Consider the following 18,812-nt stretch of genomic DNA (forward strand, 5'->3'; position numbering starts at 1 on the left):
TTTAATTATTTTTGAGAGAGAGAATCCAAAGCACACTCTTCAGTGTCAGGAAAAAGCCCAATGTGGGGCTTGAGCCCAGGAACTGTGAGATTATGACTTAAGCTGAAGTCAGACACTCAGCTGACTGAGCCACTCAGATGTCCCTCATCTAAAATTTCATACTCTAGTTTTATGAACTGATAAAAGGAAGGGCCACCATTAATCATAAGCTAATTAGAATAGCAAGATAACAAACTGACTTCTCTATCTCCTAAATAGGCCCAAAACTTCCTACTGCATTGACTACTTAGCAGCAAACTTGAAAAACTTTGAACATAGCTTGCTCATGGTTTCAGCATCAAGTGTTGACTCTTTTCCACTTAGGTGCAACAGACGTTGAATATCCTCCAGCAGCTGGCTGTAGCCATGGGCCCAAACATCAAGCAACATGTGAAGAACTTAGGCATCCCTATCATCACAGTCCTTGGAGACAGCAAGGTAAACCTGACTCCTGACCAGAGCTCCCTTTTGGAATAGGACAGGCATGTTTGTGGGCTAAGAATAATTCTTACATGTACATGTAAGAGTACACATAAACAGTCTATAAACTTTGTAGGGAAGAGGACATTAGAAGGAAAATAGTAAACATCTTTACCTCCAGGAAATATGAAGGTGAACAGATATAGGTCACTATCTTTGTGACCCTTAGATAAGTTATTTATTTATCATCTTTGAGGTTCAGTGTTATTATCTATGAAGTTTCACTCCTATAGAACAAAATAAGAATCTGTACCTAAGAAACCTGTTACTGTCTCATACAGTGTGCACTCAAAAAAATGTTGGCTTTTAGGAGTAGGACATCATTGTTATAAGTGTTGTTGTAAAGAGTGAATGAGTATGAATTTTGGGGTCCTCTATTTTCCACCTTGTTCTCCGGAACCACTGGAGCAGAATCTTCCAGTACTTGCAGTTTCACAGTCCTAGAATCAGTCTCCTTGAAAGTTGCAAGCCTCTTATATTTAGCCCTAAATTGAATATTTGAATGTGTCTTTATTTTTGTGCAGTTCATTTAATGTGAGAAATTGGGGTATTTTAATATTTTCATGTCAGTAAGTCCTCATGCTATGAATGCAAATTAATATGAAAACCTGTGTTTGGGCAAATTATTAGTAATTTCAATCTAACTCTTCTGAGTTTTCTACCATGTGGAATTACTTTCTTTAACAGATAACCATGGATATAACAGCCCGTAGAGATTCAGAGAACAGAACCTCTGAATTAATTCCCCTTACATGATATGTTATGCCCAAGTCATTGTTTTTGTCTAATTTAACTGACAGGATCTTTACAATTGGAGTTTTACATTTCTACTTTACTTTGGATTTTCAGTACAACCCTAGAACTAGATACTATATCAGAGAAATTGATCCCAGTTATGTTCATGTGGACCTTAGAGAAACCTCCATTGTTCATGTTTCCAGAGTAACAAGCTTCTTCACTCCCTAGCTCCAAACCATAACTGATGCTATCTTTACTAATTCTCTTCTCTATTCAGAACAATGTTCGGACAGCTGCCTTAGCCACTGTAAATGCTTGGGCAGAACAGACAGGCATGAAGGAATGGCTGGAGGGAGAAGATCTTTCTGAAGAACTCAAAAAGGAAAATCCTTTCTTGAGGCAAGAAGTAAGTACTGCATATTATGATGTGCTTTCCTCTTGTCTTTTACCTTCTTAGAGGTCTAGACCTACCTAATAAATATGTATGTAGGAGTAGCATTGAGTTTCATTATGAAACAGTTAATAAAAATGAAAGCAAATTCCTGGAGCTTTTATACTCATGTACCTCTTTTTTTCCCCCTTTCTTGTGCTTAAAAAATATTTTTTTTTAATGTTTGTTTTTGAGAGAGAGAGACAGAGTGTGATTGGGGTAGGGGCAGAGAGAGGAGAGACAGAATTCAAAGCAAGCTCCAGGCTCTGAGCTATCAGCACAGAGCCGAACCTGGGGCTTGAACTCACAAATTGAAAAATTATGACCTGAGCCCAGAAGTTATGTGCTTAACCTACTGAGCCACCCAGACACCTCTCATATACATTTTTTATCAATAAATTTTTTTCCTCTTAGAGAGAGAGAGGGCGCAAGTGAGCAAGGGGCAGAGAGAGAGAGAGAGAGAGAGAAGCAGGGCTCACTGGGACTCATGTTTTACATAAAGTGGGGCTTGAGCTCACCTGATGTCGTAATCGAACTCACAAATTGAGATCATAACCTGAGCTAAAGTCAGATGCTTAACAACTGAGCTACCCAAGCACAATAAAATTTTTTTAAGGACTAGCCTTTTTGTGAAATTTTCTCTTTTCTTGAACTCTGAAGTGGTAAAATAAGAGGTTTTAATCAGAACCTAAAAAATAGAAAAAAAAAATTAACCAACTTGACAATAAACTATTTGTAAAAAAAAAGAACCTAAAAAATAGAATTCAACATTCAAAAATCCATCAATACCAATAGGCCAAAGAAGAAAAATCATATAATTGTATCAGTTGACAAAAAAGGGTCTTGAGAAAATCCAACATCTGTTCATGACAAAAACTCTGAGCAAGTTAGTAATAGGAGAGAACTACCTCTTCTTGCTAAAGAGCATCTACAAAAAACTTGTATAGCTTATGTCATACTTAGTGGTGAAAGACTGAATGCTTTCCTCCTACGATTAGAAACAATGTCTGTTTTCACTATTGTTAATCAGCATATAGTCTGGCAAGTTCTGGTCACTGCAGTGGTACAAGAAAAAGAAATGGAAGATGGGGCGCCTGGCTGGCTCAAACGGTTGAGCATACGACTCTTGATCTCAGCTCAGGTCTTGATCTCAGGGTCATGAATTCAAGCCCCACATCTGGCTTCACACTGGGCTTGAAGTCTACCTGAAAAGCAAAAAAAAAAAGAGAATGGGCAAAAGATGGGTCACCTGGCTTGTTCACTCAGTAGAGCATGCAACTCTTGATCTCACAGTCATGAGATCTTGTACATTTATTCTGTAAAACTGAAAATTTATGGGGTTGCCTGGGTGGCACAGCTGGTTAACTCTTGATTTTGGCTCAGGTTATGATCTCTTGGTTCGAGAGTTCAAACCTCACATTGGACTCTGCGCAGACATTGTGGAGCCTGCTTGGGATTCTCTCTCCCTCTCTTTTTCTGCCTCTCCCTGACTTGTGCTTAAGCGCACTCTCGCTCAGTTTTTCTCTCTCTCTCTCTCAAAATAAATAACTTAAAAAACATATTCTTAAATATATATATATATTCTTAAAAAAATAAATCTTGACTGTGGTGGCAGATATACTAACATATATGATTAAAGTGTATAGAACTAAATGTTCACACAGACACATATGAGAATAGTAAACCTGAGGAAGTCTCAATAAGATCAGTCAATTCTATCAGTATCCGTATCCTGCTAGTGATACTATAATTTTGTAAAGAGCTACTATTAGTGGAAACAGAGCAAAATGTGCATAGGATCTCTGTATTACTTCTTATAACTCCATGTGACTATAATCATCTCAAAAAAAAACAATTTAAAATAAATACAGGGGAGCCTGGGTGGCTTAGTCGCTTAAGCGTCCAACTCTTGGTTTCGGCTCAGATCATGATCTCTCGGCTCTTGGGTTTGAGCCCCGTATTGGGCCCTTTAACTGACAGTGCAGAGCCTACTTGGGATTCTATCTCCCCCTCTCTGTGCCACTCCCTGGTTATGCTCATGCTCTCTCTCTCTCAAAATAAACTTTAAAAAAATTAAATGAAGATTTTTTTAAAAAATACAGATATGAATTATTATAGAGGAATAGAGAAAAACTGTCCATGTAAGGCTAAAACAGAAGTCATAGTAGAACTTGTCCTCTCCTCATGCAATCAATGTTCTGCATCTTCTCTACTGAATAATTCTTAGAAATTTTAAAAAAGCAAAGTCAAAGTTTTTCATCTTTAAAATGCATTAGGAATATTAAAGCCTTATAATTTAATGCCCAAGTATGGTCCAGAGAACCATGTTTTTACCTTTAGGAAGATTATCTTCTTTGCATCTATTATTTAAGTATAGCAGATTTCTTGAACAATAAAAATTACTGATTTTATTTTGAAAGCTGTAAGAAGTCATTCAGTATTTGGTAGTGATGTATTCATTAAGCCTAAGATTGTAAGTAATACTTTCCCACTTGAAGTGTCACTGGTCTTTCTTTCCTTTGGCAGCTTCTGGGCTGGTTGGCTGAGAAACTACCGAGTCTTCGTTCCACCCCCACAGACCTCATCCTTTGTGTTCCTCACCTCTACTCCTGCCTGGAGGACCGTAATGGAGATGTGCGGAAAAAGGCCCAAGATGCCTTGCCGTTCTTCATGATGCACTTGGGATATGAGAAAATGGCCAAGGCCACTGGGAAACTAAAGGTACTGCTTCCTGTGATTGCTGCTGTTAAAAGCCATTACAATAATATTGAACATGAATTGATATCGGCAAGAGGTGGTATTACCTCCTAGGAGTTTTCACTTGAAATTCCAATGAGAGCAAAAACACAATATTTAACAGTGTGTGAAACTCAAAGAACCTGACTCTGCAGGGGCAAAAATTGTGACCTTCTAGAATGGCAGCTAATTTAGTGTGACTTCATAATGTGTGTTTATTTCTCTTGTACTGTGTGCTGCCTCCCTTACTTCATTGGTATTTCAAAACTAGGAGCTCAAGGATGTGTTTGACAGCAGCTGTTAGAAGCATAGTATGAGTGTATCGTGTATGTGGCCTCTCACCTCTCCTATGACATTGTCTCTCTAGCCAACTTCTAAAGATCAGGTACTGGCCATGCTAGAGAAAGCCAAAGCTAATATGCCAGCCAAGCCTGCTGCGTCTGCTAAAGCAGCTTCCAAACCGATGGGAGGGTCAGCTCCAGCCAAATTCCAGCCAGCTTCAGGTAATGGTACTTTGAGAGGGTAAGGGGGAGGGAAATAGCCCAGGGGAACTCTAAAAAAAGAAATCGAGCTTTCATTTTTTACTATTTTTCCTGACAGCTTACTTCCTAGGCCCACCCCCCCTCCCCTTTACCCTTCTACCACAAACATTTGTCAAGCTTTATGCTATGAACTGTGCTGAAGATATGAAGATGATTAATTTGGTTTCCAAATCCAAAAAGGGGTTTTGGAATAATGTATTGAATTGTGAATGGAGCAAGTGCTCCATCGTATTTTAAGGTTTCTTTACTGTTTTATGCTATTGGATATTAGAGGGGGAACTGGGGCCATCTAGTTTAATCCCCTTTATCAACAGATGAGGAAACCCAGAAGATTAAGTGACTGGCACACGGACAGCCAGCCAGTGCCTGAATTCACCAGCATAGAATTCCTCTTTCTCATTCGCAAATGGGTTCTCCTTCCACTACACTGCCCATTTGCTGGTCCATTCTAACATTTACTAATCATTTAGAGAAAATTCTTGATTTCTTCACCCTAATGTTAAAGTTCCATCATGTATATATAAAACTCTAACCACTTCTCTTCTAAACATATTGTTTAAATAAAATAATATTCTGTTCAGTGGGTTAGAAACTGTTGATGCTACAGAGGTAGAAATTTTACATGTGTAAACTGTTGGTATCAAAATATATATTCAGTACAACATTTGTTGGAATCTTGCTATATGGTAAATACTGAGTATCAGAGATGACAGACCCTGTCCTTAAGGATGTATCAATCTAGGGAAAGGTTTTTTAACTGCTATTTAGAAAATACTTTTAAAACTTCAGCTTAAATATTAGCAAAGCAGATGCAGATTTATTGAGTTAATTTCATAGGGTTATGCTTAAAAAGAAGACTGAAAAAAAGATTAGGAAAAAAAGTCAAACTGAAAACACTTGCTAAATTAACACATTTAAAACTGTAGGCTTTCTCATCATCATATGTTTAACCTGCTCAGAACAAAGTGATATTAGAGTTTATATTTATAGTAGATGCTTTTTTTACCTCAAAGCACCTGTTGAAGATTCTGTTTCTAGCACTGTAGAACCCAAGACGGATCCGAAAAAGGCCAAAGCTCTAGGAGTTTCCTCTAAAGCAAAGGTGTGTTAACTCTTGATGTAGAATTTCTTTTAAGTGTGTTTTACGCACTGTCATTTTTTAGGAAAGATCATATTATGCGTGAAAGAACATTACCACTCTTTTTTTTTTTTTTTCTCTGAGAGAGAGACAGCGTGAGCAGTGGAGGGTCAGAGAGAGAGGGAGGTATAAAATCTGAAGCAGGCTCTAGGTGCTGAGCTAGCTATCAGCACAGAGCCCGACACGGGGCTCGAACCCATGAACCGTGAGATCATGACCTGAGCCGAAGTCTGCCTCTTAACCGACTGAGCCACCCAGGCACTCCTACCACTCTTGATATTATCAATTATAAAGTTAATTATTTATGCCTGTTTCTGTGACTCGTTTTAAATAAGACCTCAAAACAGACATCCTACTCCCTGTAGGATGTGCTCTCATGGGTTTTGTCATGCAGACCTTTGGGAAAATTTGCAGTAGTGAAGAAGGAAGCCATATGTAGCTCTGGCAGAATCACTTAGGCTGATTCTGATTTAAGAAAAGGAAGGTAGTGATCACCTTCCTTCAAACTTGGCACAGTTAAGTCATCGTGCTAGAAGGTATCCTAATTAGTCTACAATTAGTCTTCAATTAGACTACAATTAGTCTTCTGTCCCTGCACCAATGGAACTTATTTTGATGAATCACCAGTCCCTTTAACACCCATGCAGAGTTGGACATTTAAAGAAATATGTTTGGTGGCGCCTGGGTGGCCCATTTGGTTAGCATCTGACTTCTCGGCTCAGGTCATGATCTCATAATTTGTGAGTTTGAGCCTCGCATCAGGCTCTGTGCTGTCAGCATACACTCTGTGCTGAAGCCTGCTTTGAGTTCTGTACCTCTCTCTCTGCCCCTTTCCTGTTTGCACTCTGTCTCCTTTCTTTCTCAAAAATAAATAAGCATTTAAAAATTTTTAAAAATAAAAATGTTCAAATGCTTAACTTTAAATTTCGGAGAGGGGGGCAGGGGGCGGAAATCTCCTGGGTATCATTTTATTTCATTAAGTTTTTGAATCACAGCAAATTGTCATCAGTTTCTATATCAAGATTCAGAGCCTATCACTGTATTTAGAATATTGATTAAAACATGTAAGAAAATCGCAGAACTCTACAGTTGATAGTAAATATAATATCAAGTATAAATAGAGAAACCATCTAATTAATTACACATAACTAATGAAAAAAATGCCAGACTAGGTGCATTTATTATCATAGGCTCATATACAATGGATACTCTGACTGTTCGTCTGAATATTACAGTTATATGTTTCTTCTCTGTGCATGGTCCTTTAACTCAGTGAGTTAAATAGGTAATTATCTTCTAAACTGTCCAATGAAGCTGTTCTTTTCCTGTCTTCCCCTACTGTCCTCATCCCAAATTTAACAAGTGCTTATTTTAGTATTTTGGTCACAAGTGCTTTGAAGTATTTTTGACTCTGTTCTTAATGCTATATTTCACCCCCCCCCCCCCACTGCAAGTCTCTTGCAGTTTACAAAGCAGTTTCACATAAATGATCTCATACTTGTTTTGACTGAATGACTTTAGTGTTTGAACTAGAAAGAAAATCTGGCCTACTAGAAATATTGGAGTCTTGCTACATTTATGTTAATAATGGTTCCAGTTTTGAAATTATACATACTGAGGTTCACTATTTTCTTTTCCATCTGATACAAAAATTCAAAATCTTAAATTTTTCAAAACTACCTTAATAACTTAATTTAAAATGTTTCTATCGTTTCCCTAGAATCAATTTCAGAGAATCTCAGGTATAGTGATATGATATAGTTTTTTTTTTTTAACTTATTTATTTTGAGGGAGAGAGAGTTGGGAGGGAGGAGCAGAGAGAAAGAGAGAGAGAACCCCAGCAGAGAGAGAGAGAATCCTAAGCAGCCTCCACACTGTCAGTGCAGAGCTCAGTGTGGGCCTCGAACTCACGAACTGTGAGATCATGACCTGAGCCGAAGTCCAGGACGCTTTACCGACTGAGCCACCCAGGCACCAGTAGAGATATATTTTATATGCAGAGAAACAGAAAAGCTTTCACAAGTAAATGATGTTAAGTGTGTGAATGCCATTCAAAATGTCATTAATATGGAAGTCATTAATATGGAAAACTAACTGGTGTTGAAGATTTCAAGAAAGAAAACAACTATCAAATAAACAAAGTCTGTGACCCAGACTAATGATAGGTAATAGAGTTTTCCCAACTATATTACTTGCCAGTCTAAGGACTAACCAACAGTTACCTGAGAATGCTTTTAGAAGCATTTCTGTAAAACCTGTACAAAAGCATAACGTGCACAATTCTGTGGCTCATCTGTTTCTTTCATGGAGAACATAATGTGGAGAGTGTGCGGTTTTTATACTCCGCTCTTACTGGGCAGCAACATCACATTCCTAACCAGTATTCCCTAAACCTTGGCTGTAGAGTGTACAAGGAAAGAAAGTACCCAGCAAAACCAGCTTGAAGGAGGATGAAGACAAATCTGGTCCTATTTTCATTGTTGTTCCGAATGGAAAAGAGCAAAGAATGAAAGATGAAAAAGGATTAAAGGTAAGAAAGGGATAAGGGTCTTCAGGAAGTTTTTGTTTTTTTGTTTTATTTTGTAATCAAGAATAATTTTGCTGTCTGGAATTCATTTCATTGTGAACTATCTAATAATGAACTAAATCTTTTGCTTATAAATTATAGCTTATTTCTCTAAGACTGCTTTATGAGAGCATTAGTTCCTACAAAAGGAGCTACAGAATGAAGCTACTGCCTATTCTTTTTCCAAATGGAAAGAAAGAAAAGTTCTCTTAATTTTTATAATTAAAGAATGGGAAGTATTATTGATTTTTGTCAACTGTGCATAGGTAGTAGGCTACTCATTTAATCCTCCTTATACCTGATATTGTAAAAGCCAGATTTGGTGACTGTATTTGCCTAGATCAGTCATTTCTCTTTTGGTGTTTAGTATAATCAGGCAGTTAAATTTTTTTGTTAAAATATATATACATTTTTTTTAATTCAAGCAATATGAAATGTGCAGTGAGTAGTATGAGAAGCATGTCACCCCATCTAGTCCTCCTCCACAGGAAGGATATTATTACCAATGTTCTTGTGTTATTCCAGAAATGTCAGTATTTCATATGATACAATCAGATTGTATAAATCTATAGCCTGCCTTTTACGCACAGGGGAACATGCCGTACTCTTGGTTCTGTGTTTTACTCTTTTCTTTTAATGGTGTTTGAAATATCTTAAAGGCCATTCCATATCTGCATGTATATATGCATTCATTCTTTTTATTGGTACATCATATGTATGTACCTTTCTTTATCCCCAGCCTACAATGTAAACATTTAGGTTGCTTCTAGTCTTTCACTATATAAACTACACTGCCGTAAGCATTTTTGAATGTAGGCATTTGTGCACCTATGTGAATGTATCTTTATTAAACTCCTACTAGAATGGTATGTACATTTTTAATTTTGATAGCTATTTTAAGTTTTCCCTTTATTGAAATTATACCAACAGTGTCTACCATGTTACACAATAATAGAGCATTGATTTTTGTAGTGAGAATTGCTGAATATTATTCTATTCCTAGATTTTAAGATTTAAGCCTTCAGAAGTATGACAGCTCAAGAATACATTTTGCACTCATATTTAATTACAGATTACTCTTGTTGAATTTTAAAATACCCTATTAAATTGATTTCTGCAACTGCTTTTAAATAGAGTTCTTCTCTACCTTATTTCAGTTGGACATCTTACAGTCCCTTTTCACTTTTTTTTTTTTTTTTAGGTGCTGAAGTGGAATTTTACTACTCCACGGGATGAATACATTGAGCAACTAAAGACTCAGATGTCCAGCTGTGTGGCTAAGTGGCTACAAGATGAGATGTTTCACTCAGACTTTCAGCATCATAACAAAGCCCTTGCTGTCATGGTTGATGTAGGTTTGCAAGAGATAAATATGATTATCTTAGACCCGTGAAAATACTGAGCCTTGTGAAATTCACATGACTTGAGGAACTAGAATACACCATGTTTTCTGTTTTTAGAGCTGTTTTATTGTTTGACAGAATAAATGACTATAATTTTAGGTCTTAAATAGCTCAAAAATCTATTATTTTCTTCCTGGACTCTAGTAAAATTTATAAAGTACTCACCTAATAGAACTTACATTTTTATACAGTCTTTATTTGTCTTTTGTTTTAAGCACTTGGAGATTGAAAAAGAGGGTGTTATTGGTTGCCTGGATCTCATCTTAAAGTGGCTTACCCTGCGGTTTTTTGACACCAATACAAGCGTCCTAATGAAAGCCCTAGAATATTTAAAATTGCTCTTCACACTGCTCAGTGAGGAGGAATATCATCTTACGGAGAATGAAGCATCCTCCTTCATCCCTTATCTCATCCTCAAGGTAATGCGTTGTTCTCACTCTGGAACACTGCCCCAGTTCCCGGCTGACCTCAGTTCCTAGCCTTTATGCCTTCATCCTTTTTCACTTATTCCGGGAAGATACTTTCTACCACTTATTCCTGTGCCCCTATTCTTCCAAGATGTAGTGACTCATAGGAGGACCCTTTGCCACTTAGGAAATGCCTCAATCGTTATTTTCCTTGTCGACTAGGTTGGAGAACCAAAGGATGTCATTCGTAAAGATGTCCGTGCCATCCTGAACCGGATGTGCCTTGTCTACCCAGCCAGCAAGATGTTCCCCTTCATCATGGAAGGAACCAAATCCAAAAACTCTAAGCAAAGAGCAGGTGAAGCAACAATTTAAATTGAAGCGTGAATCTTTGCAGCAAAGAAAGAGTTTGTAGATGAACAAGAACACTTCTTCCGTGTCTGAGTGATTGATTCCAATCTTCTGATTTGGACTGTGAGAGTGATGAGTTGCACACTGGTGGAGCCACAGTATCTGGTGATACGGGCACTACTCAGTACCACCCTGGTGACAAAATCAAGTGCACAGGGGCCATCTGACTCACAGGCATCCCTTTCTTCCAGGAGTACTTGCTGTAACATCATTATTTTGTTGTGTGTTTTATCAGAAGGCAATAAACAAGGAAAAATTCTAGGTAGTACTAGTATAAGATTTTAGTCCTTTAAGTATGCCAGGGAGAATTTTATCTAGCAAAGATAGGTCTCTATGCCAGAAGTGTGTTGGGTCTCATCAGTCTAATCTTCCTCCCCCATCAGAGTGCCTGGAAGAACTGGGGTGTCTGGTCGAGTCCTATGGCATGAATGTTTGCCAACCAACCCCAGGGAAAGCCTTAAAGGAGATAGCGATTCATATAGGAGACCGTGACAACGCTGTGCGCAATGCTGCCCTCAATACCATCGTCACTGTGTACAATGTACATGGGGATCAGGTGTTCAAACTGATTGGAACTGTGAGTGACTTTTTGTGGACATTTTTAGCATGTTATGAATTGCAGAATCACTTAGGTATTCAGCTTTCATGCCATCTCAACTCTAGCTAAGTTTTTACCACTTTTTATTAAACTCAGTGTGTCCAGATAAACCTTTGAGGGTGTCTCTGATTGTTGTAGGACATTTATATGTGTCTTCCGGGAAATCAGATTTTCTTTTTTGAGCTTTCTACTTAAACGGTTTCCTTTAGATAATGAGAGCTATTTTTAAGTTAAGAGAAGGAGAGTGGGAACAGTGGGGGGGGGCAGAGCGAGGGAGAAAGAAAATCCAAAACAGGCTTCACACTATCAGCGCAGAGGCCGATGTGGGGCTTGATCTCACGAAACATGAGATCATGACCCACACCAAAATCTAGAGTCAAACACTTAACCAACTGAGTCACCCAAGCATCCCGAAAGCTATTTTTGATTCAGGAAATCTTGAACTAGTCTGGTATTTATATTCTGCCTAGATTTCTGCTCTGTAATTTTCAGTGTGTTTACTTTTTAATGAGCAGTACTCACATGTATAATGTAGATGCTAGTACCTGTCAGATCAAAAGAGTCCTTAGCTACAGCCATGAGCCACATTCTGCAGACACATAAGGAGCTGTTTCTGATTCCTTACTTTGAGCCAGTCGCTTGTGCTTGGACCTCAGTCCTTCACTCAGTTACTTCCTAGTGTTAACACTGTGTTTATATATTTTTACCTGTACTAATCTAAATCCTTACTACAGGTCAGTGAAGGAGGTAAAGCAGATGGGAATTTTACAGATGGTCACAAGTGAAGCTTCTTACCTGTAGTTCACATAGTGGTGACACAACAAACATGAGGAAGTGTCATTTAATCTTTGATTTTTTCATTTGTAGTTATTTTTTTTTAATATTTTTATTTATTTCTAGGAGAGAGAGAGAGAGAGACAGCGTGAGCAGGGGAGGGTCAGAGAGAGAGGGAGTCACAGACTCTGAAACAGGCTCCAGGCTCTGAGCTGGCAGTCAGCACAGAGCCCGACGTGGGGCTCGAACCCACGAACCGCGAGATCATGACCTAAGCGAAAGTCGGACGCTTAACCGACTAAGCCACCCAGGCGCCCCACCATTTGTAGTTATTAATAGCCTTTCTTTTTGTATCCTTTTCTTCTTTCATGTATGCTCTTATGATAGCAGTTTTAACAATAGTTGATTTAAAACGTAACTAGTATTTTGAAAATGAATTTACCCTAACATAGCAGGTTCTGTTTTCTTCAGTATGTGAATGGATAGTGACTCTTGAGTCTTCCAATTAGGTTTCTAATTCTCCTCATATTCTAGTAGAGTATGTGCTAATAAATTGGCTTCTCTTTACAGCTTTCTGAGAAGGATATGAGCATGCTCGAGGAGAGGATTAAGCGGTCAGCAAAGAGGCCTTCTGCTGCACCAATAAAACAAGTGGAAGAGCGACCTCAGCGCACACAGAGCATAAACTCTAATGCCAACATGCTGCGCAAAGGACCAGCTGAGGACATGTCCTCCAAACTCAAGTATGTAGATGGAGATAATTGTCTAAGAACATCTCAGTGGACTTTGCCTTGTGTGCTTAGAGCTTATCCTGTAACATAATCTCGAGTTCTTGTAGTCATTATCATGCATGACACAGTGTCTGGGTAAATGTCTTGTAGCCAAATGTTTAATCCTTCAGTCTTCATTGTCTTTGTCTTTGTCTTTGTCTCAAAACCACTTCTAAATAGTCTTGTGCCTTCTTTCACTGCTTTTCCGTGGACAGAATTATGTATCGCACTTATAGGATGTAAGTACTGCCTGCTAATTTCTCATTAGCAGGCCTCTTATATCTTTCTAACTTCTGACTTGGATTCATCCCCTCTGGAGGGCAGTTGGTTTAGAGTTTATAACTCTAAACAGGTTAGGGGTGTCCATAAGTATCCCATGTGTCAAGCCTTCCCCAGAAGTCTATTGGCTAGCAGAAGTGGCCACTCAATGCCATGTAGCTAAATTATTGGTTCACCTTCTTCCTTGTGTTATACTTGGTCATGCTTAAGATTCTGTTCTTCAGATAAGGCTAAGTAAAATGCATGCAACCCAGAATTGGCTTAGGGACTCAAAATACTACCTTCTAAGCAAGACAGCTGTCTTGGGCTGTATCTTTCATCTAATTTTAACCATTTTGAATTTGGGAACTTTAAAATACCTATTGCTTGGATGTAATGCTGGCCCTGACCTATCAAGAGTGAATATTCCTAAAAAGAGGTGACTGTGCCTCAAAGTTTAAAATGTACTGAACACTGCATGGAAGAGTACTTATGATTAGAAAAACTTAACACTGGATAATTTATCAGAAAAGAACCAGCCAGTCTAGATTTTTCTTAAATTTGTGACCAAGTAGAGAGCTTTGAGTCAGTATATTTTATGAATTTTTTCTTCCTCATCTGGAATAACAGTGCAAGGTTTGTCAGCTTTAGTGAACTGGAGAGAATTTTGGAAGGTACTGTAAATACAAGTTATAAATGATCTGCTTTGAGGGTATTCATGAACAGTGTTGTTGCCCATTGAAGGCATTTGCCTTAGACTCAAGGACTTAAATCATTCAGGGGGGCTGAAACCAGAAGTTGAACATCTGTCCTGAAGCTTTGGGGCAACTGGCAGTGCTACTCTAGCCCTTTGGTTCAGAAGTTTCTTTTAGTTCAGAAACCTCTTTTTGCTTTCCTTAGCCAAGCCCGAAGCATGAGTGGGCATCCTGAGGCAGCCCAGATGGTTCGTCGAGAATTCCAGCTGGACCTAGATGAGATTGAGAATGACAACGGTACAGTCCGATGCGAAATGCCAGAGCTTGTTCAGCACAAACTGGATGACATTTTTGAACCTGTCCTTATTCCTGAACCCAAGTAAGTTAATTTCTTTCATTTCAGTGGTGAGCAGTACATGATCAATAGAATGTATGTGTGAAAAGAGCTCTCTCTACAATCAGAACGTTTTAGAACTGATCACTGTATGGCTGGGAGCAGTTCTTTACTAAAATCTGGAGGTAGCAGAGAACTGCATAATCCCACCTCACTGGGGTGTCTTGTAACAAAGATTGAATTTTTTCCCTTTGCTCTGCTCTCTAGAATCCGGGCTGTTTCTCCACACTTCGATGACATGCACAGTAATACAGCATCCACAATCAATTTCATTATCTCCCAAGTAGCCAGTGGTGACATCAACACAAGCATCCAAGCTCTGACACAGGTAATGGGGGTACTACGCATGACAGTAGTTCCATCGGCAGCAGAGGCTGTATGAGTGGTGGCTGCATTCTGGTCACAGATTTAATAGAGGCAGCACTGCTCTGATGAAAAAATGCACAGGGACCCCTCATTGTCATCACTGGCCTCCCTGGATATGGCTGTCATAGAGCCTTGCTTTTTACACTTTTTACACTTTTTACCTCATTCACCAGAGGCTGGGAATAACAGCAGTAAGTAGGGACCAAATAACAGAACTTGCTTAGTTTTTAGTGGACAGAGAGAAATAAGTAAACAAGAAAATATCAGGTCATAGCAACTACTGTGTAAATACAACTCAGATGGGGAGATCAGAGAGAGGAACTGAATAGTTACTTAGATTGGTGGTCAGGGATGCAGGCAGAGGGAAGATAGAGTACAAAGGCTTTAGGAGAGGAATGAGTTTGGAATATTCAAGGAAACAATACAAGGCCCCTGTGCCTGGAGCAGAGTGGGCAAGGAGGAGAATGGTACGGAATGAGATTTGAGAGGTGGACAGAAAGTGTATCCTGTAGAGCTTTAAAAGTCACAGGGTAAATTGTTTGGATTTTATTTCAAGTGTGATGGGAAACCATTAGAGAATTTTAAGCAGAGAAGCTAGATATTTTCTAAAAATCATTCTCTTCTTTCTGCTTCCCTTCCCGAATAATCTAGTCCTAGAGCCAGTAAGTTGGTAGAGCAAGAAAGTCATCCACCTTGTGGCAAGGTGTTGGGGGTGGGGAGCCATAGTGGCCCAGTGTGAGGGTCTCAGAGCCCCAGCGTTGTGAGGATGGTGTCATATGGGAGAGGTGATGTAAAGTCAGGAGTCAGGGCCTAAGCAGGATGAAGAAGGTGTTCACACAGGCAGCCAGTGTGGCATGATAGTAGGACCTGAGGCAAGGTGAGGCTATCCACGTGTGTTGGAGGAGGCAGGGCAGTACGCAGGTGGCTCAGAAGGGGGAGTCAGAGCTGAAGTAGGCATCTGCATAGGGAAGAACTGGTGGCAGAGATGGGAGATTGGCCATATACAAAAAGGTTGGTCAAAGAAATATAAGGAAAATAGAAGCCAAGTTTCTTACTGTCAGAAAAAAAATGAAAGGAAAGCATAATAGAATAAACTATGGTGTTGGACCAGAACTATGGTGTCAGTGTGAACTCATGGTTTTTAGTATACAGGTGTAGAAATAAATATCAATGTCAGTGTATGTGTATGTATACATGTGGTATAAATGTATGTTTTAATATATGTGTATATGATATATATACACATTTCCTAGCTATTTTCATTGAGACGACCTGAGAACAGCAATACCCTAGCAGCAACAAGCACACCCAAATCTTGTCTTCTGAGTACCATTTCCCACTAAAAGGGAGTGAGAGCTCCATGGAGAAGGGGCAGATTCTAGCGCTGAATTAGAAAAAGTACAGGGTAATAACTGGAACATTGTATTGTACCAGACCGTAAGGATAGGCTCAAAGAATGACAGGGACATGTCATGAGGACCCAGGGGCCAACTGGAATAGATGCCCTATGTTTGAAGGGGACAGTTGGAGCATCAAAGTAAATAATGATAGTAATGAGATATAACCCAATACACTGAATAAAATTCAGGAAATTTATTAAATTCAAAAAATTTAACAAAATACAGAACCACAGTCTATGCCCATATAATTTAAAAATTTGAAGAGAAATGGGATATTTATAAATTACTTTGAGTAATTTGACAGTACAGAACCCTAGCAGACACCACCTTGAAAGATGAAATCATGTGCCACCTCATAGGATCCAGTGAGAATTCAGCCTCACTTTGCTGACATTCTAATGTCGTCTAATCATGAGGAAACCTCAAATAAATGCAAACTAAGGGATATTTTACAAATGTCAAGATCAAGAAAGTCAAGGAAGGACTGAGGATTGTCCTACACTGAAGAGAGACTAAGAGACATGACTAAATACAGTGAATGATTCTGAACTGACCTTTAGCTATGAAGAATGTGATCAGGGCAGTTGGAGAAAATGGAGCCTGAGAATTAGATGGTAATAACTTCAGTCCTAACTTCCTGATTTTGAGTGTCGTCTCATTAGACATCTCCATAAAGACAGATAGTTAGAAATGGTGGAATTGGAAATCTTAGCACAAGATTTTTGCTTTTGTTCAACAAATAATCTCCTTTTAACAGTTTTGATATTGGAGGGGATTTTGAGAAAACAGTGACTTGAATGCATGCATTCCTCTGTCACTTTTAATCCAAACCCATCTGCCTTTTCTGAGCAGAGGAGCTGCTGGGTCAGGTAGGCGGTGTCTGAAGTATGTACAAACATCAAGCTCTGTGCTGCATAAATACAAGCCTTTTCCAGAGACAGGCCCTTAAGGAAAATCTGAGGTTTAGTAGTGCAGAGCCCAGGGAAGAAGATTGAAACACCAAAATTCCTGGAAAACTCTCTTCGTCCGCGGAGATCATCATATCCTCTCAAGAAAGGGCAGTGGTGGTCTATATGAGCGCTAATGGGAGGGCCTGGTGTTCTCCCTGGCCTCCAAGGAACTCTAGGTGGCCGAACAAAAAGGCTGAATTCCCCATCCGGGGCTGGGAAGTCTCCAGCTTTTGTACCTTCAGAGACAGAAGAGCAGAAGTGCCTGCTCATGGAGCTGTGCCATATGACTGATAGATTGCCAGCTGGTGTACCAAACAGTTAGAAGGGCACAAACAGCTGTGTTTCCCCTGCTCAGATTGCCATAATTGAGGATTTCCCAAAAGACCCAAGAGTGTATCCTGACTAGGTAAACAATGATAACAAACCACACCGAAAGAGACACCCAATACCTGGGAAGACAAAACAAAATAACCAGAATGGGAATTTCCTAGCATGGTGAAACTGCTGGAGGGGACTTGATGACCTTGGGCGGGGCGGGGGGGTGGTGTATGTGGAAAGAGTGCTTAAAGAGGATTATTACATACACTCTCCTCAGGGAAAAACAAACAAAACACTGAAAAGAGAGGGTGATCACTGCTGAAACATTAGTCGTCTGAATGACAACGATGACAAGACTAGTCAGTGAGGAAAGAATAGTCTTTTCAACCAGTGATGCTGGGAGAAGTGGACATCCACATGCAAAAGAATGAAGCTGGATTCATACTATATACAAAAATTAACTCAAAATAGCCCAAAGACATACATGTAATAGCTAAAGCTATAAAACTCTTAGAAGAAAACCTGGGCAGGGAGGGGGGGGTCTCCTTGCGGTGGCGGCAGCTCAAAAGCAGTACAAACTCCAGCAGCCAGAGTCATGTCAGGACAGGCATTTAGAAAGTTTCCTCCCCTCCTTGACCAAGTTTTAGTTAAAAGGAGTACAGCCAAAACTGTAACCAAAGGAGCCATTTTGCTTCCAGAAAAATCTCAAGGAAAAGTATTGCAAGCATCAGTAGTAGCTCTCTAAAGAGGAGAGAGATTCAACCAGTTAGTGTGAAAGTTGGAGATAAAGTTCTTCTCCCAGCATATGGAGGCACCAAAGTAGTTGTAGATGACAAGGATTATTTCTGGTGACATTCTCGAAAACTGTAGACTGAAATAAATCATTATTGAAATGACATCACGTGAAGCTGCCCATTGCGGTAAAGTTGTGAAATCTTTCATCATGTAACTAATTTCCATGTTTCTCTTTTATAATAATTAAACGGTATCCAAAACAAAACAAATAAATCCTAAAAATAAAGCATAGGGGAAAATCTTCATGATACTGGACTTGAAATACTTGGCAGTGATTTCTTGGATATGATACTAAAGCAATGGCAACAAAAAAATAATAGAATTGAACTTCATTGAAATTTTAAAGTTTTATTCATCAAAGGTCGCTATCAAGAGAATAAAAAAACGCTCCACAGAATGAGAGAAAATATTTGCAAATTATATATCTGAAAAGAGATTAATATCCAGAACACATAAAGAACTCCCACAATTCAGCCACACACACAAAAAGAAAAAAAGTAAAAAATGGGCAAAGGATTTAAATCGACATTTCTCCAACGAAGATATACAAATAGCCAATAAGCACATGAAAAGATGTTTGCCATCTTTAGTCATTAGGGAAATG

General features: G+C 39.0%; 1 protein-coding gene and 1 non-coding gene across 3 annotated transcripts in view; both read left to right on the top strand.

Annotated features, from left to right (window-relative positions):
* CKAP5 (cytoskeleton associated protein 5) overlaps positions 1-18,812 on the top strand; it is a 110,920-nt gene that overhangs the window by 77,321 nt on the left and 14,787 nt on the right. For both annotated transcript variants that reach the window (XM_039226747.1, XM_039226748.1), the window contains exons 23-35: positions 364-477; positions 1,535-1,663; positions 4,214-4,408; positions 4,791-4,926; positions 5,979-6,067; positions 8,508-8,633; positions 9,871-10,020; positions 10,288-10,491; positions 10,702-10,837; positions 11,274-11,467; positions 12,833-13,005; positions 14,191-14,364; positions 14,587-14,707. In XM_039226747.1, the coding sequence (XP_039082678.1) occupies positions 364-477; positions 1,535-1,663; positions 4,214-4,408; positions 4,791-4,926; positions 5,979-6,067; positions 8,508-8,633; positions 9,871-10,020; positions 10,288-10,491; positions 10,702-10,837; positions 11,274-11,467; positions 12,833-13,005; positions 14,191-14,364; positions 14,587-14,707 (1,941 nt within the window). The remainder of the gene's footprint in view (positions 1-363; positions 478-1,534; positions 1,664-4,213; positions 4,409-4,790; positions 4,927-5,978; positions 6,068-8,507; positions 8,634-9,870; positions 10,021-10,287; positions 10,492-10,701; positions 10,838-11,273; positions 11,468-12,832; positions 13,006-14,190; positions 14,365-14,586; positions 14,708-18,812) is intronic.
* Positions 10,953-11,063, top strand: LOC120228505. The gene has a single exon (XR_005527516.1). It is a non-coding gene; the product is annotated as a small nucleolar RNA SNORD67 (small nucleolar RNA).

Source organism: Hyaena hyaena, unplaced genomic scaffold (assembly GCF_003009895.1).
Source record: "Hyaena hyaena isolate Hyena2069 unplaced genomic scaffold, ASM300989v1 scaffold_23, whole genome shotgun sequence".
NCBI lineage: Eukaryota > Metazoa > Chordata > Mammalia > Carnivora > Hyaenidae > Hyaena > Hyaena hyaena.